General features: G+C 36.2%; 1 protein-coding gene across 3 annotated transcripts in view; it reads right to left on the bottom strand.

Moving 5' to 3' along the window:
- The window catches only part of ZRANB3 (zinc finger RANBP2-type containing 3), a 329,435-nt gene that overhangs the window by 87,341 nt on the left and 214,664 nt on the right, over positions 1-27,430 (bottom strand). For all 3 annotated transcript variants that reach the window (XM_047722507.1, XM_047722509.1, XM_047722508.1), the window contains exons 7-8: positions 10,689-10,860; positions 8,943-9,059 (exon numbers count right to left, since the gene is read on the bottom strand). In XM_047722507.1, the coding sequence (XP_047578463.1) occupies positions 8,943-9,059; positions 10,689-10,860 (289 nt within the window). The remainder of the gene's footprint in view (positions 1-8,942; positions 9,060-10,688; positions 10,861-27,430) is intronic.

Genomic DNA, 27,430 nt, shown 5'->3' with positions numbered 1-27,430 from the left:
ATTTGTTGACGATTGACATTTCTCTGACATCCAACTAGGGTTTCTCATCACCGACAAGAAATTATCTAAAAGGCTCTCATAATATACTCTTTTTCCTTAAGCAAGCTTCTGTACTCAATAAGTATTAAGTACTAAAAAGCTAAGTTAAGCAAGCAAGCAAACAAACAAACAAAACCCCAGCTATTAAATCTAGGAAAAACAACAGTTGTCAAATAAAAGAAATGTATTATAGCTCAACTGTGAAATGTTTAACAAAGTCATTATATTGTAAACAATGAGCACTGATCAAACCAAAAATTTTAACATGGGAAAATGGAGCAGGGAGAAATGTATTGCAAATATTTTCTTCCAATCTGTGGTTTACATTTTCATTTTCAAAACAATGTGTTGTGTATACCATACCTTTTAAAAAACACCATAAGTTTTAACGTTTTCAGTACCATTTTTTCCCTTTAAAGTGTTTTTTTCATCTTATCTAAAAAAATGTCTACCCAAAGGTTGGCAATATTTTTATTTATGTATATTATTAAAAATCTGAAAATTAGCCAGTGCCTGGATGGCTCAGTTAGTAGAACATGTGACTCTTGATCTTGTGGTCATAAGTTAGAGCTCCATGTTGGGCATATAGTTTACTTTAAAAAAGAAATAGAAAAAAATCTTTAAAAAATAGTTTTATGGATCAGTTATTAAAAAAGGTTTTATTTACTCCTTTATTTGAAGAAGAGAGAGACAGAGAGAGAAGGAGCATGAGTCGGGGAAGAGGCAGAGGGAGAGGGTGAAGCAGGCTCCCCACTGAGCAGGGAACTTGATGCCAGGACCCTGGGATCATGACATGGGCTAAAGGCAGACACTTAACTTTCTGAGCCACCCAGGCGCCCTATATAAATCAGTTCTTACATTTAAGTCTATAACCCACTTCAAGTTAATTTTTACGAATGGGGCAAAATAATGGTCCAAGACTTCCCTCCTCCTCCCACGGCTATCCAAATTGTCCAAATATTATTCTTTGAAAAGACTATGATTTCCCCATTGAGTTTTCTCATCCCCTTCCCTAACATCAATTGATAGGTCTATTTCCGGACTCTCTTCTCTGGTTCACTAATCTAAATGGCTATCCTCATGCCAATATCACAAAGTCTTAATTACTGTAACTTTATAGGAAGTACTTATATCGTGCAGTGTGAATCTTTCAACTTTGTTCAAGATTAATTTGACTGTAAGTCCTTCGTGCTGCTTCATGAATTTTACTGTCAGCTTGTTGGTTAATTTCTACCAAAGTCCACAGATTTTGATTAGCATTGCATTGAAAATTTACAAACACATGGCATCTTAACAACACTAAATCTTCCAATTCATGAACATGATCTATCTTGTCATTTATTTAAGTTTGCTTTATATTCTCTAGGATGATGTTTTGTAGTTTTCGGTGCATACACTTTGTTGAATTTATCCCAAAGAAGGTCATGTTTATTGATGCTATTGTAAATTGTATTTTTTTTAAATTTCAACTTCCAATTTTTTGTTGCTAGTATATAGAACTACAAATGATTTTTGTATATTGAATATGAATCTTGAGACCTTGATAAATTCACTTAATTCTAGTGGCTTGAAGTGTTCCTGGATTTTCCATGTGGACAATCATGTTGTCTCTAAATACAGACAACTGTACTTATTCCTTTTCAATCTGTATACATCATATTTGTTTTTCTAGCCATATTACACAGTTATAAGAACAATGTTGAACCTAATAGTGTTGCATAGAAGTGGTGAGAACAGACTCTTGTATTGTTCCTGATTTTAAGGGAACAGCCTTCCATCTTTGAGCACAGAGTATGATAAGTTTTTATTAATTAAGTTTTTCATAAATGCCTTTTCTTTGGATGATTAAGTCCCTTTCTATTCCTAGTATGCTGAGAGGTTTTATCATAAATGAATGTGGCAAGGAAACTGTTTGAGCTCTGAGGTTGAGGATAAGAGAGTGCGCTACTGGCTGAGAATAGGTGGACTGGACTGCTGGCTTGATTCTCTACCCAAGTGAGGCTAGAATGGGCTCCACAGTTGTCTGGATTCTCTGGTCAGGCTGACTAGACGATCAGGTTTGGTTCAGTAACAGATGGGGTTATGAATTAATTTCCTTGCCCTGCAAGGCAGAAGGATGGGACTCGAAGTCTCACTGGGGACCCAAATCAGGCAAGAGTATATACTAGTCAGGTGAGGCCATCAGTTTTACTGTGGAGATGAGGAAAGCCATAGGCTGTCTTCTCTGAACCCGACTGTAAGCAGGGTTGTTGGATGGGCTGTGCAGATACTGTATGTTCTTGTAAGGTTTCCTGGTCCGGTAGGCTGGAGGCTATATTCTGTAATGGGTGGGGCTACAAATTAGTTTCCCTGCCTGAGTGCAAGGGGAGAAGCAGCTATAATGGTAGTAAAGCTCTTTGTTGTCTTAAACTCAAATTGACCTGTGCCCCAAATTCGCTGGCTGAACAGGTCCCTGGCTTTGCCCTGCAAACTATCAACTCTACTTTCCCTACCCTTGGCTAGGGTGCTTCAGGGCTACATAGCTTCCAGGTGTTCTCGCCAGTCCTTGTGGTCAGATGAGGCCAGGAATCAGAGTGGGTAGGGGTAGTTAAGTCTCACCCTTGACTCATCTGGAAGGAGTGGGGCTGTTCCAGGCAACTCTCAATTTCCCAGAAAGTTTCCCTGGGAGGGTTTGGGAACTACTGTGAGCCTGGGATATGAATTAAGACCCCTGCCTGTATTTAGCACAGGAAACTTCATGCCTAGAACTGGCTTTGCTCTGGGGACAATCAGCTTGGCTCCTTTGCCTTTTGGCTTGAGAAATGCTGTGCTGCATTGCTTCCAGATGTTTTCACCAGTTCCTCTGGTCAAATGTGGCCAGAACACATTCTCTACAGCAAATGGGACTATGACTCACTTCCTTGCCTGGGCATGGGGAAACTGAGCTATGGGGCTGGCAAAAACCCTCATATGAGGCTCTGAATCAAGCAGATCTGCACCCTGCCAAGCTCCCTGGTCAGAGTATGCTACCAATGTGGCTCTGTACTGGAGCAAAGTCACCCCATGACAATAATGTGGGTGCTGCAGGTGCAAACTTGGTCTGCCAAGAGTTAAGGGCTGGTTATTGCAAGAGCCTTTTTGCTTTCTGTCACTGTCAGTTTCCCAGTGGTTGAGCCTCACAAACTCTCCTGCAATCCCCATGGGTAAAGATCAGAGTAGTGGCTCTGGCAAAGCAACCCACAATCTGGGGTGGTGGGGCAGGGTGGGGTGGGATGGTGGTGCTAGTGTTTCCCCATGGACTTTCTTTTCCTGCTGGAAGAGCCAGAGGCTCAGGGTGGGATCTCCCTGAGTGGTGCTACACTGGCCTGGGGGCATGGCAATGAGGTCAACATGTAGCCACTACTCTTATCCTAGTAATGTAGTCTGTCTTGGTCTTTAGGATACAGGGATGTGTCTCAATTTCACCCCTGTGTTCTATGATTCTCCTAGGAGTATCTTCTTCCTGAATAGTTGTTAGTTATTGTTCTTATGAGGGGAAGCAAAGTCAGGAACAACCTATGCTGTCACATGAAAGATCTATAAAATTCCTATAATCATGGTAATAATCTACATTATCTGATATTACAGTTCTACTTCAGCTTTCATTTGATTATTGTTTGCATGCTTTATCTTTGTTCATCCATTTACTTTCAACTTTCAGCCTTCATACTTAAAAAGAACTTTTTGCAGATATCATATGATTTATGCAATATGATAACTTCCTAACATCTACTTGGTGGGTTTAGATCATTTACATTTAATGTAATTATTGATTGAACTAGCTTAAAACTTAATATCTTGTTGTCTTCTGATTGACCCATCTGTTCTTTGTTCCTTTCCTTTCTATTCTGCATTCTTCTGGATTAATGTAGAATGTTTTCTGCATTGGGTTACTATATTGTGTCCCCTATATGTACATTTTAAAACTTTTTATTTTATTATTTTAGATATACCAGAGGTTGCAAAAATAATAGAGTTCATGCATAACCTTAACATAGCTTCCCTAAGGATAATTTCCTGTATAATATCGTGACCAGGAAAGTGACATTTGTATAATAATATTTTCTACCACTAAAATTCCATTGTTTTGAAAATGTTATAAATATGGTGTCATAATATATGAAAACTTCTTGAGACTGCCTTCTTTCAATCAGAATAATGCCTTTAGATTCCTCCAATTTACTGGGTTTATAAATAGTTCATTCTTTTTAATTTAGTATTCTATTGTATGCATATACAATTTAAGAACATATGGCAATTATAAATAATTATAATAAATTTCCATAAAGGAGTCTGTGTAAACCTAAGTTTTCATTTCTCTAGGATAAATATCCAAGACATTTAAATTTTTTATGATTACATTTTATCTTCTCTATTGGCTTATAAGCTGATTGAAATAATTTTTTTGGATTCTGTTTTTATTTCTAGCATTTCCATTTTACTGTCTTTAAAATATTCATATTTCTTCTGAAATTCCCACCTTTTCATGCATATTGTTTATCTTTGTTACTAGATCACATAACATTATTCATAGCTTCCTAAAAGCCCTTGTCTAATAGTTCTACAGTCTAGGTCATTTATCAATTTGGTTTTATTGATTGCTTTATCTTTTGAGAATATACTAGTTTCTTAAAGTTGCTTTTTTGTTTATTTCATAATTTCTAGTATGTGCTAGAAATTATGTGTAGGAGAACAGGACAGTCTGAAATAATTGGTATTTATACACTCAGATATTTTTTTGGGGGGGGATCAGGGTGAGTGTGGGTAGGAGAGAATCTAGTCAGTACTGAGTTTTATTTAGGTTCCTTTGTATTTAGACTCTCTTTTTGTTACATTTACTCTTAGTACACTGAAAACTTTGAACTCCCCCAGCAACAGGATGCTTCTACCTTGTGATAATGTATGTCATGTGTTTTTCTACTGCATTCTCAGCTTCCAGTAGTTCCTGTATGCCTGCACTATACACAGGTGTTTCTCTCTCCCAGGGGTAGACATAACTGGGTGATTTCTCAGTGCTAAGTTCTTGGTAGGGGGCAGGGGACATCTTTGGTCTCTACAACCAATTCAATGTAAGGCAGTTTCCTTGATCCAGCTGAGACTTAAAGGTGGCACTTTGGGGGAGTTTCTCTCTCTTTCCCGGACACCACACTATGTCTATGGACAGTACTGGGCAGGACCAAAAGAACTCACAGAATGGGAGAAGACATTTGCAAATGTCTTATCAGATAAAGGGCTTGTATCCAAAATCTCTAAAGAACTTATCAAACTCAACACCCAAAGAACAAATAAGCCAATCAAGAAACTGGCAGAAGATATGAAATGGCATTTATGCAAAGAAGACATCCAGATGGCCAATAGACACATGAAAAAGTGCTCAACATCATTCAGCATCAGGGAAATACATATCAAAACCACAATGAGATACCACCTCACACCAGTCAGAATGGCTAAAATTAACAAGTCAGGAAACGAAAGATGTTAGCGAGGATGTGGAGAAAGGGGAACCCTCCTACACTGTTGGTGGGAGTGCAAGCTGGTGCAGCCACTCTGTAAAATAGTATGAAGGTTCCTCAAAGAGTGAAAACAGAGCTACCCTACAATCCAGCAATGCCCTACTAGGAATTTACCCCAAAGATACAAATGTAGTGATCTGAAGGGGCACCTGCACTCCAGTGTTCATAGCAGCAATGTCCATAACAGCCAAACTATGGAAAGAACACAGATGTCCATCGACAGATGAATGGATAAAGAAGATGTGGTATATGTATACAAGGGAATACTACTCAGCCAGTAAAAAAAAAAAAAAAAAAAAAAAAGAAATCTTGCCATTTGTAACAATGTGAATGGAACTAGAGGATATTATTCTAAGTGAAATAAATCAACCAGAGAAAATCAATTATCATATGCTCTCACTCATATGTAGAATTTAAGAAACAAAACAGAGGATCATAGGGGAAGGTAGGAGAAAATAAAACAAGATGAAATCAGAGAGGAAGACAAACCATAAGAGACGCTTAATCATAGGAAATAAACTGAGGGTTGCTGGAGGGGAGGGGTGTGAGGTGATAGGGTAACTGGGTGATGGACATAAAGAAGGGCATTTGATGTAATGAGTACTGGGTATTATACAAGACTGATGAATCACTGAACTCTACCTCTGAAACTAATAATACAATATATGTTAATTAACTGAATTTAAATAGAAAAAAATAGTTATAAGTACATAAAAATACATGAAATAACTAGAGTAAATCTAGCAAAATGTATTCAATGAAATTAGAAAACAAAGCTGGGAGAAATAAGAGAAGATATTCATTCCATGGATCAGGAAATTCAATACTATTAAGAAGTCAATTCTTCCAAATGAATTTATAGATACAATGCAATTCCAATCAAAAGTTTGCATTCTTAACAAGCTAATTCTAAACAATGTAAGGAAAAGCAAAGGACTTACAACAGACAAAATAATTTTGAATAAAGTAGGAGTGAACACCATGTGATTTCAAGCTTTATTAGAAAGGTAGTTTAAACAGATGCGTTAGTGTTGTCAAATGAGATGTATAGGTCAAAGAAACAGACAAGAGTTCATAAACAGATCCACACATAGATAACCAAATAATTTTTTATGAAGGTGTTAAGGTGAGTCAACAAGAGAAAAACGGTTTCCATAATGAGTATCAAATGAAAATTGAAAATCCATAAACAAACAAAAAAACCCATTCAAACCAAAACAAAATAACTAAATCTCTATCTTTAACTTCGTACCACATTTAAAAAAATTAACTCAAAATAGTTCTAGACTTACTTATATAACCCAAAGATATAGCACTTTTAGAAGAAAACACAGAGAGGATCTTTGTGAACTTGGAATAAGCAAAAATTAATTAGGACTGAAATTGCGGAGAACATGAAAGAGAAAATAATAAACTGGACTGTTTCAAAATTTAACTTCTGTTCTTTTAAAGACAATTTCAAGAAAATAAAATGGAATATACAGACTTGGAAGCAATATTTGGAAAGACCAATATTTTAGAATACTTGTTTCTAAAATATATAAAGAGCTCTGGGGCACTCAGGTGGCTTGGCCTGTTGAGCCTCTCACTCTTGATTTCAGCTCAGGTCATGATCTCAGAGTCATGGGATTGAGCTCCCTATTGGCTCCATCTTCAGTGGGGAGTCTGCTTAAGATTCTCTCTCCTACTCCCTCTCTCACCGACCTCCACTCTCTTTCTTGCTAAAATAAATAAATAAATCTTTTTAAAAAAGAACTCTTATAATCCAATATAAATATGGGCTTGCTATGCACAGACTATATGATATATAACAGATATATGATGTCTATTATAGATAAAAACACATGAAAATATGCTATCACTATACATTAGGAGAAGGCAAATTAAAACGACAATGAAATACCAGTAAATACCGTGGAAAATTGCTAAAACTAAGAAGGCTGTCAATACCAAGTGCTGACAAAGATGCAGAACCACTGGGACACTCACATGTAGCTACTAGGAATGGACAATGATACTTGAAAAACAATTTGGCAGCTTTTTATAAAATTTAACCTGTTTCTTCCATATGACCCAACATTCCCACTCCCAGTTATTTACTCAAAGGAAATGAAAATCTGTCCATACAAAGACCTGTACATGAATGATTCCTACAGTTACTCATAATGGCCCAAACTGGTAAGATCCCATTACCATTAACTGGTGGAGGAAAAAAAAATTGTTATATATCCAAACACTGGAACATTATTCAGAAATAAAAATGAAAAAACTAACGACATATGCAAAACATGGATCAATATTCAAAAGCTTTATGCTTTAAGCACAAGGCTATATACTCTGTGACTCCGTTTTTGGAACATTCGGGAAAATGCAGAACTACAGTTGTAAAAATTAGATCTGTGACTGCTGAGGTGCAGAAGGCAGGGTGTGAGGGAGATAACTGCAAAGGTGCATCAGGGAAGTTCTGGGCAAATGGAAATATTCTTTATTTTGATTGTACTGGTGATTTACCCTATGTATTTGTCAAGCCTCATTAAGCTATGTATTTTAAAAGGACAAGTTTCACTGAATGTGAATTACACCTCAACATACCTCACTTAAAAAATTATCTTATATAAAAAATTTCAGAATTGGAAAAGAGTAACACTCATTAGCATGTCTAAGTTCTATCATGCTAGTAAAAACAAGAATGTGTGATGAATCTACTTTATATGCACACTGAGATTTAAAAACTCTAACACCTCTAATTTGCACTTTTAGACAGAATATGAGCACATCTATCTCTGTAGGGAACTAGAATCATAATACCAATTAAAAATGTTTGACTTAAATAAAAACATTATTTGTAGCAATTATGTATCAAAAACGACAGAAAAATCTGATGACAAAGATGAATATACGTATGTCCTTTAAATGAGAACATGTAAAGCATATTATATTCCCTCATCAAAGTGTACCCATATATTGGAAAAGACCAATATATGGGCAGATATAATGGTGTCCATTATACCACTGTTTACTTTGAATATGCTTGAATTTTCCATATCAGATTTTTAAAATTAAATGGATGAGGCACCTGGGTGGCTCAGTGGGTTAAAGGCTCTGCCTTCGGCTCAGGTCTTGATCCTAGGGTCCTGGGATCAAGCCCCGCATTGGGTTCTCTCCTCGGAAGGGAGCCTGCTTCACCCTCTTTCTCTGCCTGCCTCTCTGCCTACTTGTGATCTCTGTCTGTCAAATAAATAAATAAAAAGTCTTAAAAAAAATTAAATGGCAAAGACATGTTACAGTATGCAAATAAGCTGCTTAAATAAAAGCATTAAAATACATTAAATAATTTGTATCAAGAGAAACACATGTCTCAGCAATAAATACCTTGGCAATAGCAGTTTGTTTAAACATGCGAGTAATCAACCCCATGACAGTCTCAGTGGCACCTGAATTTGGAGCTCTCATTAATTTTTCCCACTCTTCAAAGCTGGCATTCAATTCCTATGTGGGAGAAAATAACAATGCTTAGAAATATGGCATAAATGACAGAAGAACAGGGGCTCTGGGTGGCTCAGTCCATTAAGCATCTGACTCTTGATTTCGGCTCAGGTCATGATCTCAGGGTTATGAGATCCAGCTCCAACTTGGGGTCGGCACTCAGCAGGAAGTCTGCTTAGGACTCTTTCCCCCTCCATTTCCCTTCCCCTCTGATCCTCCCCCACTTCGTGTTCTCTCTTCTCTCAACTAACTAAATAAATAAAATCTTAAAAAAAAAAGAACAATTAATGCAATAATGAATTTTGTCCTACTTTTTTCTTTTTTCTTTGTAAAGATATGAAAACAAATTCCCAAAGATATCAATGTATTCACTTAAAAACATCAATATGGAGAAAGGTCAGCACATGTTCGCACCAAAGGCAGAAACCAATGAAAAGCTGTGGGTGAAAGCCAAGCTCTTTGCTAACATCATAAATCAAGCAATTAGAGCTTTTCCTTAAGATAAAACATTTTGAAAAGTAAAAATAAAAGTTTATATACATAAAAAGGAAACAGTGAAAATGTATATGGTAGCAAAGTATTTTCATAACAAGATAGGCTTTCATTTAAATATGCATGGAGCACTGGGTGTTATACACAAACAATGAATCATGAAACACTACATCAAAAACTAATGATGTACTGTATGGTGACTAACGACATAATAAAAAAATTATAAGGTTAAAAAAAAGAAAAAAAAATCGGGGTGCCTGGGTAGCTCAGTGGGTTAAAGTCTCTGCCTTTGTCATGATCCTGGGGTCCTGGGATCGCCCCGCATCAGGCTCCCTGCTGAGCCTGCTTCCTCCTCTCTCTCTCTCTGCCTGCCTGCTTGTGATCTCTGTCAAATAAATAAATAATATCTTAAAAATAAATAAATAAATAAACATGAGGAATATCAGCTAAATAAAAATGTAATGTAATCATACACTGACTCTTTCACTTTTCTTCCTAATGCTAAAATGATGGATAAAGAAAATCAGATTATTCCTATTTTACCGACAACATATTGCTCAATGGTTATAAAATGTCTACCTTAAACATTCAAGATAAAACAATGCAATAATAAATAGTCTTTGTCAACAAAGTCCTGTCCAGATTTAAAGAAATTTCAGAGAATATATAAGCATGTACATAAGGATTAGGTAAAATACAATTTGACTTTCTAATATATAGACCTTCACATCTTTCAATATGATTAGAGTTTTCAGATCTTCAAGAAGAAGGCTATATCCAAGTTATTCTAGAAGACAGCTCATACTTGAAAAAAAATCCTAGAGCAAGAAACATAACTTTGCTTCCTAATTATTGAGCTTTACACCCTATTAGGTACTTAGAATTCTTAATACTAAATCTTCATTGCAGTTGAAGTACTTTTCTTTTATATTGAGCAGAAGTATTTTTTTTAAATCAGTAGGATACTGAATCTTTTCACATTATTTGATGAGTGAAAGTTAAATTTTTCCTGTTCTCTTCTTGAAATGAAGACCATATGTTCTATTAATTAATCCCTTTTCCTTCTATGAAATATGAATATGTGCAATGTTTCATTAAAATGACTTAAAGTAAGACTTTGAACCAAACCAGCATTCTCACCTTGGCAGCTGCTGATGGAAGATCAAAGGGAATACGCTGTCTGACTTTGGGGGGCAGCTGGGTTAAAACATCAGTCTTCAATCTTCTGATCATTATGTCACTTAATAGCTGATGAAGTTCATTCAGATTTGATGCCCCTCTACAATCCCACTGAGGCCTTCTACCAAAAAATCTGTTAATATGAAGAAAAACTATATGTTTTTCTAAACATATGGATAAACTATATGTTTATCCAGTGTTTTCCTTTTAATGACAAGGAGCCGTCGCACCGTTTTTACTGTTACTTCTGAATGCAAATCAGTTTCTAAAAGCTCAGCCTGAGAAAGAGTAATGAGTAAGATTACACATTACTCTCAGTCATAGAAAATGTTAATTGTCTAAAATACTGTTCACGGTGAGTTAATGCAAGGCTAGAATGAACTGATAACTTTAAGTATGACTGGAATTTTAGGTGGGCTCAGAAATGGCAATGTGCTTAACAGATCTAGCCCCAACTAGGCACTAACTGCCAAGACACCAGCTAGTCTACACAATAGCCAAACTACCTAAAATGTCTGCCATATCCTCTAAGACGAGCTATCTCCCACTGAGCTGTTAAGCACAGCAGATTCATCACTTGGTGATCACCCGGCCTTTGAAAACAATGGACAGAGTAGGAAGATATGGTCCATATATACAAATGGAATATTACTCAGCCATCAGAAAGGATGAATACCCAACTGTTTGTATCAACATGGATGGGACTCGAGGAGATTATGTTTAGTGAAATAAGTCAAGCAGAAAAAGTCAATTGTTATATGGTTTCACTTACTTGTGGAACATAAGGAATAACACGGAGGACATTAGGAGAAAGAAAGGAAAGGTGAATTGGGGGGATATCATAGGGGGAGGCAAACCATGAAAGACTATGGACTCTGAGACAGAAACTGTGGGTTTTAGAGGGGAAGGGGTGATGGGATGGGTGAGCCTGGTGGTGGGTATTAAGGAGGGCGCGTATTGCATGGAGCACGGGGTGTTATATGTAAACAGTGTATCTTGGAACACTGAAAAAATAAAATTACACTTAAAAAAGGCATTAAGGGGCACCTGGGTGGCTCAGTGGGTTAAAGCCTCTGCCTTCGGCTCATGTCATGATCCCAGGGTCCTGGGATCGAGCCCTGCATCGGGCTCTCTGCTCAGTGGGGAGTCTGCTTCCCTTCCTCTCTCTCTGCCTGCCTCTCTGCTTACTTGTGATCTCTGTCTGTCAAATAAATAAATAATATGTTTTAAATAAATAAATAAATAAATAAATAATTTAAAAAGGAATTAAAAAAAAAAAGGACAGAAACCCACTGTGTAAGAGAGAATGGGAAAGAAAACATGGTAAAAAAATTTCAACAGATGTTTAGAAGTCAATGCTGACAGGTAAGTGGTAACTGACTTGGCAAAAGAAAAGAAGCCATAATGTAAAATGCTTGCGAAAGTGAACATGTCCCAATCTAGAAGATTGGGAATTGGAAGCAGCAAGCACTGAGAGCAGGTATAAAGACAAGGGTTGGAATCTAATGGATCTATTGAACTTAGGCATCAAGACAGCTGGCCTCCTAACATCCCCCTATCATTGTGACAACCGAAAAACTACCCACAAAATTTCGAGTCATCTTCTAGGGGCCCGTATGATTAAAGAGCAGTGATAGAAGACAATTAAGAACAGAAAAACTCCTCGTAGGTTGTAACATGATTACTGATATTAATAAATAAACTATCCATTTTAACGGAATTTTTGTGGTATTTTAGCATAACAGTGTCAATTTGAGATATTTGAAACTTGCTAACAATTTTTAAAATTAAACATATTTCATAACAAACACAAAAGAATAGTACAGACAACATTAAAAACATGCACTTAGGGGAGCCTGGGTGGCTCAGTCAGTTAAGGGTCTGCTTTCAGCTCAGGTCATGATTCTAGGATCCTAGGATTGACCCACACATTAGGTTCCCTGCTCAGTGAGGAGTCTGCTTCTGTCTCGCCCTCTTTCTCTCTCTCTTGTCTCTCTTCCTTCAGCTTGTTCTCTCTCTCTGTCAGTCTCAAATAAATTAAAAAAAAAATAATTAACTAAATAAATAAAATCTTTAAGAAAAACCATGCACTTGCATGTAGAATTAATGAGAAAAGTTGAGTGAATAGATGTAACTACTCTGTGATAAAATGATAGATACTGCTCAGTTGTGATAAAAAATTCTTTCTTGTTTAAAAAAAGCTAAGTGGTGGCATTGTAAACAAATATTTACTAGATTTATTTATATTTGCCATAAATTATATTACTGAGAGTTGATTTCCTTTAATGTTTTATGTCTCCATATTAATATTAAAAATTCACACAGTAATGAAAATGGAAAAATAACTTGCCAATACCCAATTATGTCACCATTTTGTCCATTCACAATCATATACGTAGGTTCATTTTGACCTTCTGGTAAAAAAAAAAAATTCTAGTGTTCAGAACTACCAATGATGGGAAAAAGAGGTTGAATCTTTAGGTTTTTTGCAAATGAAATGTTTACAATTAAAATGAATATTTCACTTATTCTCCACCTATGCAATATATTCTATGGGACTACAACATGCTAGGTGGAAGTCTTCTGGCACAAATGCTCCCCACTGGCACGGACAGCACACAGATGTCTTCAAACAAGCCAACGACACAGGCTGCACTTGCCTCCTTCAGAGCACCAATATTTGTGCTCTGAAAGGGCATGTCTATTTAGAAGTCAGAGCAATATAATTTCAGATGCCACTGTACTTGTAACAGGCTTTTGATAAAAAGGTTATTTCACATCTTACCCAGGAGAGGATGAACTACTGAGAGAAGCTTTTGTAGCCAGTTACCTCCTGGATGCTTTACCACTGATTGATTGCAAGCCCTATGCTTGGTATGAGCCATGGTTTAGAGAAATCCTTTCTCCCAACACCCTTCTCCTTAGGCCGGAGTCAGACTGCAGGTTGCAATGACTTCTCTAAAGAGCAATGGCAGGGGACACCTGGGTGGCTCAGTTGGTTGGGGTCTGCCTTCAGCTTGGGTCATGATCCCAAGGTCCTGGGATCGAGTCCCACATTGGGCCCTTGCTCAGTAGGGAGCCTGGTTTTCCCTCTGCCTGCCCTCCTCCGGCTTCTGCGCCCCCTCTCTCTGACAAATAAATAAAATCTTAAAAATTAAAAAAAAAAAACCACTACTGACAGGATGGTATGCTGAACCTCCTACTTCAAGTTTGGGGTACAAAAGGGAAATGAGATGGGGAAGGAAGGCTAAAAGAAATGCCACCTATAAATGTCTGGTCTCCTCCTGCTAAATTTGATGGTAACTATATATATTTTTGGAGCAGCCTCTTCTTTTATTTAAGCAGCTTTATTGAGATGTAATTCATAATGCCATATAATTCATCCATTTAAAGTATATAACTCAATGGTTTCTCATATACGCTCAGATATGTGCAACCATCACCACAATAAATGTTAGAACATTTTCAACATCTCAAGAAGGAACCCCATAATCTTTAGCTATCACTCCCTTAATCACTGTCCTGCCTCCCAGCCCTAAGCAAACATTAATCTATTTCCTCTCCCAAAAGATTTCCCTAAACTTTCAAATATACAGACTCATATAGTAGATACTCTTTTGTGATTACCTCCTTTCACTTTTCTTCTTTCAGTGTTTTCAAGGTTCATCCATGCTGTAGCATGTATTCATTCTTTTTTAAGGCCAAATAATATTCCATTGTATGGAGAATTCACTATTATTTATAAATTTATCTGCTGAGAGACATTTTGGTTGTTTTCAACTTTTGGCTTTTATAAAAACATTCTGAAAACATTCATGAACAAGTATTTGTTTGGACATATATTTTTTCATTTCTCTTGGGTATACACCTAGGTACTGAATAGCTGAATTATATGGTAACACTATGTTGAATTACTTGAGGAAGGGGCGCCTGAGTGGTTTAGTTATTACGCATCTGCCTTTGGCTCAGGTCATGTTCCCAGGTCCTGGGATCGAGCCCTGCATCGGGTTCCCTGCTGAGCGGGAAGCCTGCTTCTCCCTCTCCTCTTGCTTGTATTCCCTCTCTCGCTGTCTCTGTCAAATAAATAAATAAAATCTTAAAAAAAAATTATTTGAGGAAGTGCCAGATTGTTTTCCAAAGCAGCTGTACCAGTTTACATTCCCACCAGCAGTATTCAAGGATTTCAGTTTTGCCAAAGCCTCACCAACACTTGTTATTGACTTTTTGCTTCTAGCCATACTGTTTGATTTACATTTTCCTGATGATTAATGATGACAAACATTCTTTTCATGTGCTTGTTGGCCATTTGCGTACCTTTTTTGGAGAAATGTCTACGCAAATCCTTTGCCCATTTTTGAATTGGGTTGTTTATCTTTTTATTATTGAATTGTATGAGTTCTTTACACATTCTATACACATTCTACACCTCACTTATCAAATATATGCTTTGCCTATATTTTCTACCATTCTGTGGGTTGTCTTCATTTTCTCTGGTTGGGTTGTGTCCTCTGGAGTACAGAAGTTATTAGTTTTCATAAGGTTCAATTTGTCTAGTTGGTATTTTGTTGCTTCTGGTTTCAATGTCATATTTAAGAACTATTGTTAAAACCAAGGAATAAATTTACCTCTATACTTTCTTCTAATAGTTTTATAGTTTCTGTTTTTACAGAACCTTTTTTTTTTCTAAAGATTTTATTTATTTATTTGACAGACAGAGATCACAAGTAGGCAGAGAGGCAGGCAGAGAGAGAGAGAGAGAAGATGAAGCAGGCTCCCTGCGGAGCAGACAGCCTGATGTGGGGCTTGATCCCAGGACCCTGGGATCATGACCTGGGCCGAAGGCAGAGGCTTTAACCCACTGAGCCACCGAGGTGCCCCTACAGAACCATTTTGAGTTGATTTTTGTATATAGAGTGAGTTCAAAGTCCAATTTCATTCTTTTGCATATGGCTATCCCAGCACCATTTATTGAAAAGACTATTCTTTCCCCCATTCAATGGTCTTAGTCTCCTCTTTAAAAATCAATTAACTGTAAATGTATGAGTTTATTTCTGGGCTGCTGATTCTCTTGTTGATCTAGATATTTATCCTTGTAACAATGTCTCAATTACATTGTTGTGATTACCCTTCTAATCAGCAGAGATACTGATAGACTCTTGAGTCTACTGATAGACTCACAAGTTTGAGGAGTATAGCCATCTTAACAGTACTGGGTCTTTTTGATATATTAACACGAGATGTTTTTACATTAATTTAGATCTTTTTAAATTTCTTTCAACGTTTTGTAGCTTTCAGAATATTAGTTTTACACATCTTTTGTAAAATGTATTCCTAAGTATTTTATTCTTTTTGATGCTATTGTCAACAGAATTAATGTAATTTTCGGATTGTTCACTGCAAGTGTATAGAAATACAGTTGATTTTTATACAATGATATTATATCCTGCAAAAACGCAGAAATCATTTATTAGTTCTAACGGTTTTTTAGTGGAGTTCTTAGGATTTTCTATATACAAGATCAAGGCATCTGAAAATAGAGATAGACATAGCTTATGAATACATGCTCTTTTATTATCTGTTTCTATTAATTCTTTTGTTTGCTTATTCGTTTCAGATGTTAAGTCCTAATATTATTTAACTTGATTTAAATACTATTAGAAGTAGACCCTAACAGCATGTGATTTCATGTTGGCAAGAGTGATGCATGTTGTTAAAAAAAAAAAAAAAAAAAAAAAAGCTAACCAGTCTTTTCCTACTAGGATCTGTCTACCATATACTTTCATTGTAGCCATATGAACTTACTTTTGACTAGAAGGCTGTCTATAGCATTAAGCTGCTGTTTTTCAAATTTTAAAACTATATTTTTAAATAATGACTGAGAATTTTTCTAATTAATATTAAGACGCCAAAACACAGAACCAAGAAGTCCAGGGACATCTAGCAGGATAAATGCCCAAAACAACATACCTAGGCATGTTGTATCCAAACTTCAGAAAATTACAGATAAAAATCTTGGAAGTCAAAGGAAAAAAAAAAAAACGTTATGCCTATATAGGAGCAAAAGTAAGAATTACATACAGCTTCATCTCAGAAGCCATTAAAACAAGAGAGTGGAGAGAAATATTTAAAGTGTTGAAAGTAAAAACTTACCAATCTCAAATTCTGTACTCTGGGAAATTAGTTTTTCTTTTTTTCTTTTTCTTTTCTCTTCTTTTGTCAGAGAGAGACGGAGAAGCAGGTTCCCTGCACAAGGAGCCTGATGCAACACTCAATCCTAGGACCCTGGGACCATGACCTGAGCCTAAGGCAGACGCTTAACTGACTGAGCCACCGAGTCATCCCTCTGTGAAATTAGTTTTCAAAAGTCAAGGTGAAATAAAGACTTTCTCAAACAAAAATTAAAGAAATCTGTTGCTAAGAGACTGGCTTTGCAAGGATTACTAAAAGAAGTTCTTTAGAGTGAAGGAATATGATATAGACTAGAAAAGCAGTTGTATATAAGAAGAGAAGAACACTAGAGAACAAGTGAAGGTAAAATAAAAACTTTTTTCTTGTTCTTAATTATCTAACAAATAACAATTTGCTCAAAATAATAATAGCAACAATGTATTCCATTACATTCTATCTAACTATGCTTATACATAAGTAAAATGAATAAATGAATGACAGCAATGACACAAGGGATTGCAGGGATGAATCAGGATTATTTTGATAGTATAAGGTACCAGCACTACCACTGAAAGTAGTATAGTGTTATTCACCATGGTATGGTGATGACATTTGAGATACAATACCAAAGGTGCAATCTTCAACAGATGAATGGATAAAGAAGATGTGGTCCATATATACAATGGAATATTACACAGCCATCAGAAAGGATGAATACCTACCATTTGCAATGACATGGATGGAATTAGAGGGGATTATGTTTAGTGAAATAAGTAAAGCAGAGAAAGACAATATCATATGGTTTCACTCATATGTAGAATATGAGGAATAGCACACAGGACTATAGGGGAAGGGAGGGAAAACTGAATGGGAAGAAATCAGAGAGGGAGGCAAACCATGAGAGACTCTGGAGTCCAGGAAACAAACTGATGGTTACAGAAGGGAAGGGGGCAGCGGGGATGGGATAACCAGGTGATGGATATTAAGGAGGGCACGTGTTGTAATGAGCACTGGGTGTTATACATAACTAATGAATCGCTGAACACTACATCAAAAAATACCAACCTTGATGTTAAAAAAATAAAAATAAAAATTGTTGATCACTTAAAAAAAAAAGAAAAAAAGAAATACAACATGAATTTGAGAATAAAAAAGAGAAATAATTGATGAGTGGGACTTCATTAAAATAAAAACATTCTGCTCTATGAAAGACAATATCGAGAGAATGAAAAGATAAGCCACACTCTGGGCAAAATATGGGAGACAAACCATAAGAGACTCTTAATCTCAGGAAACAAACTGAAGGTTGCTGGGGGATGGAGAGGAAAGGACAGGGTGGCTGGGTTATGGACATTGGGGAGGGTATGTGCTAAGGTGAGTGCTGTGAATTGTATAAGACTAATGATTCACAGACCTGTACCCCCAGAGCAAATAATACATTTTATATTAATTAAAAAAAAGATGTATCTATGAAGGACCATTTTCCAAAATATAAAAAGATGCATAAAACAATAAAAAAAGAACCACCTGATTTTTAAATGGCAAAAGAGGAGATGTGAATAGGCATCTCACCTAAGAAGATAGAGATTCCAAGAAAGCATATGAAATGATATACAGTATCATAAATCATTAGGGAGTTGCAACATAAAACAATGAGATACCCATATATACTTATTAGAATGGCAAAGTCTTAAACACTAACAATACCAAATGCTAACAAGGATTTGGAACAAGAAGAAATCTCATTTATTATTAGGGGAAATGTAAAATGATAAAGTCACTTTGGAAGACTCTTTGGCAGTTTTTTACAAAACTAAATATAATCTTATCATACACACAGCAGTCATGCTCCTTGGTATTTACACAAAGGATTTGAGAACTTATGTCTAAACAAAAAAACTGCACATGAATACTTATAGTCAAACTGCCAAAATCTGGAAGGAACCAAGATATACTTCAATACATCCCAGCAATGGAATATTATCAGGCACTAAACAAGAATGAGCTATCAAACCATGAAAAGACATGGAGGAAACTTAAATGCATATTACTAAGTCAAAGAAGCCAATCTGAAAAAACTATATACTATGTGATTCCAACTACTAAATAATCTCAAAAAGGCAAAACTATGGAAACAATGAAAAGATAAATGGTTGCCAGAAATTACAGAGGAAGGAGGGATGAACAGGCAAAGCAAAGAAAAGTTTTAAGGTAGTAGAACTATTCCATATGATACTACAATAGTAGATACATGCTTTATACCTTTGTCAATACCCACAGAATGTATAATATCAAGAGTGAACCAAAATGTAAATGGACACAAAATGTAAATGGACACAAGGTAATAATGATGTGCCAGTGCAGGTTCACGGATTATAACAAATGTACCAATGTGGTGCAGAATTTCATAGAGAGGGAGGTTTTACGTTTGTGAGGACAGGGGTATATGGAAACTTCCTGTACTTTCCACTCAATTTTACTGTGAACCCACATGTGCTCTTAAAAAATAGTTTATTAATTAAAACAAAAGTGGTAGGGGTGGGTTGTATATATCAATCTCTGCCCTCCATATTCCTCAATTTCTGTTCCCAAAAGCCCACTAAGTCTATCGATCTTCTTAGCCAAGACTGCCCAAGATGTCAAATTGTTTAGAATCTTGAGCTAAAGGCCTTTTAAGTGCACATGGACCAAGAATTTTCAAAGGCACAGGAGGATTTTAAAAATAAGAGAAATAGGTGCACGTGGGTGGCTCAGTCGGTTAAGCATCTGCCTTCAGCTCAGGTCATGATCCTGGGATCTGGGGATCGAACCCCACTTTGGACTCCCTGCTCAGTGGGGAGGCTGCTTTTCTCTCACCTTTGCCCTTCCCTCACTCATGCTCTCTCTCTCAAATAAATAAATAAAAAATTTAAAAATATAAAAATAGGAGAAATAAAGTAAAAAAGCTCAAAACCTAAAAATTCCCCCCAAAGCATAGCTCCAAATGTCAATACACCAATTCCAATGATAACAGTATAATCAAGTGCACTCTATGAAGTAATTCATTAAACCCTTACAACTCTGTAAGATAGGTAAAGTATGAGTATCATCTTTATTTTATGAAGGAAACAGAAGTATAGAAAGGTTGAAGAATTTGTCCAGGCTCTCAAAGATGGTGACAGCAGCATTAGGATTCAAGCTTGGCAGACAGAACCTAAAGTCCTACTTGAATAAAACCCATCTTGGGTATAATAATTGTATATTTAATATGGAACGTGGGATTATTTTGTTATGTCTGAGTTTATTTGTGTATGCGTGTTTGGAAGGGAAGGTATATAAAAGTCAGGAGATTCCGAGACTAGGAAGCATTCCTGACTTCAGGTCTTGCCCTTTTCTTTCCTAACTCTCAATTTCCAAAATGTATTAAACAGGAAGCTCCTCTATTTCAGACAAATGATTGAACACAATGTAAGTTGTGCCAAATATGGACTATAAAGCAACTATTCATAAGAACCAAACATGGGTTGGAGAAAATGGGAGAAGATTTTTGCAAATCATATTTCCAACATGGGATTAATATCCAAAATATATAAAGAACAAATACAATTTAACAACAAAGCAACCTGGTTAAAAAATGGGCAGAGGATCTAAGTAGACATTTTTCCAAAGAAGAAATACAGGTGACCAAAAGGCACATGAAATGATGTTCACCATCACTAATTATTAGGGAAATGCAAATCAAAACCATGATGAGAGAGCATCTCATACCTTTGGTATGGCTATTATCAAAAAGACCAGAAACAGTAAGTGTTAAAGAGGATATAGAAAAAAGAGAACCCTCATACTCTGTTGGTGGGAATGTACACTGGTATAGCTATTATGGGATACAGTATGGAGGTTCCTCAAAAAATTAAGACTAGAACCACCATATGATCTATCTATTATACTTCTGGGTATTTATGCAAAAAATACAAATATGCTGATTCAAAAAGATATATATACTCCTATGTTCACTGCAGCATTATTAAAAACAGCTAAGAAATGGATATGTCCACTGATGGAAGAATGGATAAAGATGTGGTATATACATACACACACAGACACACACAAACATACACACACAATGAAGTGCTACTCAGCCACAAAAAAAAAAAAAAATGAAATCTTGCTGTTTGTGACAACATGGATTGATCTTCAAGGTGAAATAAGTCACAAAGGGAAGGGCCATGGTGGGTGGGAAAGATGGGTGAAGGGGATCAAGTGTATGGTGATGGATAGTAACTAGACTTTTAGTGGTGATCCTTACATAAAAATTTCTAATATACTGCTCTACACTTGAAACTTACATAATGTTATACACCAATTTCACCTCAATTAAAAAAAATTTATAAATATTTCCACATCTCTAAATTGAGGAGAACAAGACATTTTTATTAATTAACCATTGGACACATATTTAGAGTGCCTTTACAATATTTTCTATGGCTTATGCTTTGATTGCCTCTTCCTAGGACAACTTTGTATTATTTTCTACAATGAAATAAGGTAATTCAGACTTGAATCAAGCATGGATGATCAAATTTTGCTTTTTATTTTTGTTACTTTCTAAAAGTTTCTTTCAGGTTTGTAACTTATTACCAGCATGTTGTATAAAATTACTTTTGAATTGTCAAATTTGAAAAATCTATCAAGTTTCTGCCACATATCAGCTCTATGAGTCAAAGAATTATTCACAGATTAATCCTTTGGCCCTGTACATCTCAACCTTGTTTCTCCATGATTCATATCCTTCCAGCAGCAGGTACCAAGGACAAGTTCACAAAGCAGTACATTTGCCGTCCCTATTCTAGAGTATTCCTGGAAGCTGGTCTCTCATTAAGGTGACTACCAAAATTCTAACTATACATGGAAATTACTGAGAACTACAAAAATATAGCCCACTAAATTCGAACTAAATATACCTTCAATATACTTTCCTCTTACCCTGATCCCCCAAAATGCTTAATGATTCTCTAATGATATGCTAATATGAGCACAAAATACAAATACCCATATAATATATAGATATTACATTACACACACACACACACACCCAAACACACACACCAAAACTGAAGTAGAAAGAGATCTTTCAGTCTATTAATATTAAAATAGCTTATTTCTATAAAAACAGACACATAGAGCAATGGAACAGAATAGAGAGCCCAGAAATGGACCCTCAACTCCATGGTCAACTAATCTTCAAAAAAGCAGGAAAGAATGACCAATGGGAAAAAGACAGTTTCTTCAACAAATGGTGTTGGGAAAATTGGACAGCCACATGAAGAAGAAAGAAACTGGACCATTTCCTTATACCACATACAAAAATAGACTCAAAATGGATGAAAGACCTCAATGTGAGACAGGAATCCATCACAATCCTTGAGGAGAGAACAGGCAGCAACCTCTTCCACCTCAGCCAAAGCAACTTCTTCCTAGAAACATCACCAAAAGCAAGGGAAGCAAGGGCAAAAATGAACTATTTGGACTTCATCCATCTAGATAAAAAGCTTTGCACAGTAAAGGAAACAGTCAACAAAACCAAGAGACAACTGACAGAATGGGAGAAGATATTTGCAAATGACATGTCAGATAAAGGCCTAATATCCAAAATCTCTAAAGAACTTATCAAACTTAACACTCAAAGAACAAATAATCCAATCAAGAAATGGGAAGAAGACATGAACAGACATTTCTGCAAAGAAGACATCCAAATGGCCAACAGACACATGAAAAAGTGCTCCATATCACTCAGCATCAGGGAAATACAAATCAAATCCACAGTGAAATACCATTTCACACCAGTCAGAATGGCTAAAATTAACAAATCAGTTAAGGACAGATGTTGGGGAGGATGTTGGCTCTCTGCTCAGCAGGGGCCCTGCTTCCCCCCCTCCCCCTCTTACTACCTCTCTGCCTACTTGTGATCTTTTTCTCTCCATCAAATAAATAAATAAAATCTTAAAAAAAAAGAAAACTCAATTCCTATAACATAAAATTAACAACAAAATTTCTAATGTCTCTACGTAAGCTATGAAACATGAATCTTAAAAACTACTTTGAGGGCGCCTGGGTGGCTCAGTGGGTTAAAGCCTCTGCCTTCGGCTCGGGTCATGATCCCAGAGTCCTGGGATCGAGCCCCACATGGGGCTCTCTGCTCAGCGGGGAGCCTGCTTCCTCCACTCTCTCTCTGCCTGCCTCTCTGCCTACTTGTGATCTCTGTCTGTCAAATAAATAAATAAAAATCTAAAAAAAAAAACTACTTTGAGATTAATACAGCCATTTTCTCATTCAGATTTACAAAGCAAAATTTCATTTTTCCTTTTCTAAGTAAGAATAAACACAAACTTATTTTCTTTTTGATAATATATAATTTTAAAAAGGCATTTCTTTATAGGCACAAATTATTAGCTCATGAGGGTGAAATAGAAAGTTTATGGCAAAGAAGAAGCATGCTTATTTGTGTTCCTAGAAACATACACCCAGACACACGAACATATAAAAGCACACATACAGAGTTAACACTGGATTTTGGAAATTACCCTCTGATTTTTTTTTTTTTAATTTTAAGTTCCCTTAAGTCTCTTAATAGCAATCCTTTTCTCTAACCCCCAAATCTCCTGGGAAAAACTAATCTGTTTCTGCCCCTATAGTCTTGCACATTCCAGAATGGTATATAAACACAATCATGCAGTGTGTAGCCTTTTAAATCTGATTTCTTTCACTTATCATAATGTATTTGAAATTCATCTATGTTGTTGTATATATTTGTAGTTAATTTCTTTTCTGATGTATAATATATTCCACTGTATGGATATATCATGACTTATTTATATATTTACCAGTTGAAGGCATCTGGATTGTTACAAGCTTTAGGTGACTATAAAAAGCTGTTTTAAACATTTTGCATACAGTTTTTTGGGAGAAAGTATGTTTTCATTTATCTTGACTGAATGCCCAAATTGGGATCCTTGAGTTGTATGCTAGGGGTATGTTTAAGTTCATAAGAAATTGGCATGATGTTTTCCAAAGTTTCTATACCATTTTGCATTCCCACCAGCAATATATGTAAGTTCCATTGTTCAGCACTGTTGCCATCATTTCATCTTATCAGCACGTAAAATATTACCTATTCTAATGCATGTGGATTGGTATCTCACTGCAGTTTCAACTACCATCTCTCCAATATCTACTTTTGAAGTGCTTATATGAATTCCCTATATCTTCTTAGCTGAAGTCCCTAACTTAATGATGTAACATTTTTTGTTCTATTATTAAGTTTTAAGAGATTTGATATACTCTTTTATAAATTCTTTTGTATATTTTAAAATGTATGTATATATATATAAACATAGATTGTTTATCAAACACGTGCTTTACAAATATGTAAAATTCATCATGTTTGTCTTTTACAGTTCATGTTTTTTATACCCTATATAATGAAAAATACTTGCATAACCCAAGGTCACAAAGATTTTCTCCTTTATAATTTTAAGTTTGGAATTCATTTTTAATTGATTTTTTTCAATTTTTCAACTGTGGTAAATACATGTAAAATAAAATTCATCACCTTAATCGTTTCTAAGTATACAGTTCAGCAATATCAAATAATTCATAAAAGTATATAACCCTACCACCATTAATCTCCACAATTCTTTTTATCTTATAAAACTGAAACTCTGTATCCATTAAACAATAACTCCTCATTCACCAGTACCTTCAGGTCCTGGCCATCTCCATTCTACCTTACCTACTTATGATTTGACTACTCTAAGTACCTTATAGAAGAGGAATCCTATTACCATAGGAATTTTTTTGTCTTTTGGAAAATGGCTTATCACATTCAGCATAATGTCGTCAAGGTTCATCCATGTCAGAATTTCCTTTCTTCTTAAGGCTAAACACTATTTCAAAATGTGTATAAACCACATTTTGCCTATCTAGTCATCCATTAATGGACAGAGGGGTTGATTCCACATTTTCACTACTGTGAATAATGCTGCTATGAATCAGCTGTACAAATATCTCATTAAGACCCTGTTTTCAATTCTTTGGAATATATCCCAGAAGTAAAATTGCTGGACCATATGATAATTCAGCCCAATGCCTTCTGCCCTCCAAAGTTTCTGATGAGGTATTTGCTGAAAATCTTTTTGAGGATCTCTTCTATGTGAGGAGTTGTTTATCACTTGCTGCTTTCAAGATTTTCTCTGTCTTTAGAGAGTTTGATTATACTGTATTTCTGAGTTGGTTTCTATGAGTTCATTTTTCATGGAGTTCATTAAGCTTTTGCATGTATATAATCATGTCTCATCAAATTTGGAACATCTTCAGTCACCTTCTTTCTTCAAATATTCTCTCAGCCCCTTTCTTTATCTCTTCTTCTGGAACTTCTACAGTGTACATGTTCATCTATTTGGTGGTTCATCCAACCTTAGATTCTGCTTACTTTTCTTCATGCTTTTTATTCCTCAGACTCACAAATTTCCGTTGTCCTATCTTCAAGGTCTTTCTCACTTCTGCCTGCTCAGATCTGTGTCTGAAACCCATTAAGTTTCCGTTTCAGGTTCTTAGACATTTTAGCTCCAGAATTTCTTTTTGGTTTCTTTCTTTTAGGTTTCCTACCTTTTTATTTTTTGTTCAAACATCATTTTCTTAACTTTCTCCACATCTTCTTTAGTTCTTTGAGTATCTTTACTAAAGTTGTTTTACTCTTTTTTTTTTTTTTAAGATTTATTTATTTGACACAGAGAGAGATCACAAGCAGGCAGAGAGGCAGGCAGAGAGAGGAGGAAGCAGGCTCCTTGCTGAGCGAGAGCCTGATGCGGGGCTCGATCCCAGGACCCTGAGATCATGACCTGAGCCGAAGGCAGCGGCTTAACCCACTGAGCCACCCAGGTGCCCCAAAAGTTGTTTTACTCTTTGTCTAGATGTGTCATTAGGTCTTTTTCAGAGACTGTTTCTATTGACTTATTTTTGTCCTTTCAATGGGTCACACTTTACTGTTGCTTTATATCCATTATGATTTTTGTTGAAAACTAAATGTTCAAATCTAATAATGTGGTAATTATATAAATCAGATTCTCTTCCATGTTCTACTGTGGTTTCTGTTGTTGTTGTTGTTATTCCTTTTGATTAATTATGCACTTATTTTTTAACTTTTGTAAGCTGTCTCTGTGCCAAGGATAAACCTGAGGTAAAAACTTCAGGTATTCTCAGTTCTCTTCTGAGCCTGTTCCTTTCTCTGGGCATGCAAAGTCACTCTCAAATTTAACCTACATACGCAGTTGTGTTTGGATGTCTTAGTCTTTACTGACTGGGTCCCAAAAAGGGGGGGGGGGGAAGAAAAGAAAAACTGGGGGAATACCACCAGCCCCTTAAATCCTCCATAGTTACTTTAGCCAAAATTTGGGTGGGGGGCTTGAAATGGGGATAGGTCCAACAGCAATGGATGCTCCCACCTCATTTAAACCTCTATGATGAGAAGCAGCAGTCAATTATCAGAGAAGAGAACTCTGATATTTGGAGAATATGGTCATTTTTGCACATCATGGCTCCCACAAATTGTGTGCAACTTCCTCTAGAAGATCAATGAAGCTATGTGTCATGGGGCTGTAGGTGGAGGATGCTAACTATACTTTGGTAAGAGCTGGATTAACTGAAATTAACCACAATTTACTGTCCAGGCCTTCTCCTGGAAGTTGCAAGTCTTCAATATACTCCAGAGTTCCAAAAGTGTGGTTTCAAAGATTCTAGAAGTGTCATTTGCTGTCTAGACGGGAAGACAGATTCATGATGATTCCTATTCTAGCACTTCCCAGCATCCTCTATCATACATTTCAGTTAAGTTTTACTTATGATGTGAGATATGAATTGAGCTGCTGTTTCTGCTTTTCTTCTCTCTCTCTCTCTTTGTTACTGCTTATGGATATCTCGATAGCCCAGGAACATTTGGTGAAAAGAAGATACCTTTCCACATGGAACTGCCTTGCATCTTTCTAAAAAATCAGTTGACCATAGAGTTTCCTAATTGGTGAACATATGGGAGAGGTGGGGGAAAGTGGAATGACTAGAGAGGGGATGGAATCTCCACATCCCTTCCCATATCTTGCCCTATGCATCTCTTCCTGGCTGTTCCTGAGCATTGAGGACAAAACTGGAATTTCTGGCAACACTATGGACAACCAGGAAAGAAAATTAATTACACAGCAGTTAAAGGCCCAGAGCTGAGTATGACCCCTTAAGACTTCATGCCTCCGGACCATACCCTGACATCTGCCCTGAAGGTGTTAAGCCAACCTCACAACATCAACCCTGAGGTGGATGACCAATCCTAGAAAATATATCTAAAAGGTCTAGAAGAAAACAGTTAGTGGAAAGAAACAAATTTAACAAAATCTGGCAGTAGAAAGTAAGGATGAGCAGAAACTAAGATTTAATGTGCAACCTTCAGTTCACCATCTTTTTTTCACATGTTCCACGAAGAAGCTCCATAAAAAAAACAAACACAAAAACAA

The sequence above is a fragment of the Lutra lutra genome, chromosome 3, assembly GCF_902655055.1.
Source record: "Lutra lutra chromosome 3, mLutLut1.2, whole genome shotgun sequence".
NCBI classification, from domain to species: domain Eukaryota; kingdom Metazoa; phylum Chordata; class Mammalia; order Carnivora; family Mustelidae; genus Lutra; species Lutra lutra.
Note: the sequence above shows the minus strand (reverse complement) of the source record. Positions and strands in the feature narration are given on the sequence as shown.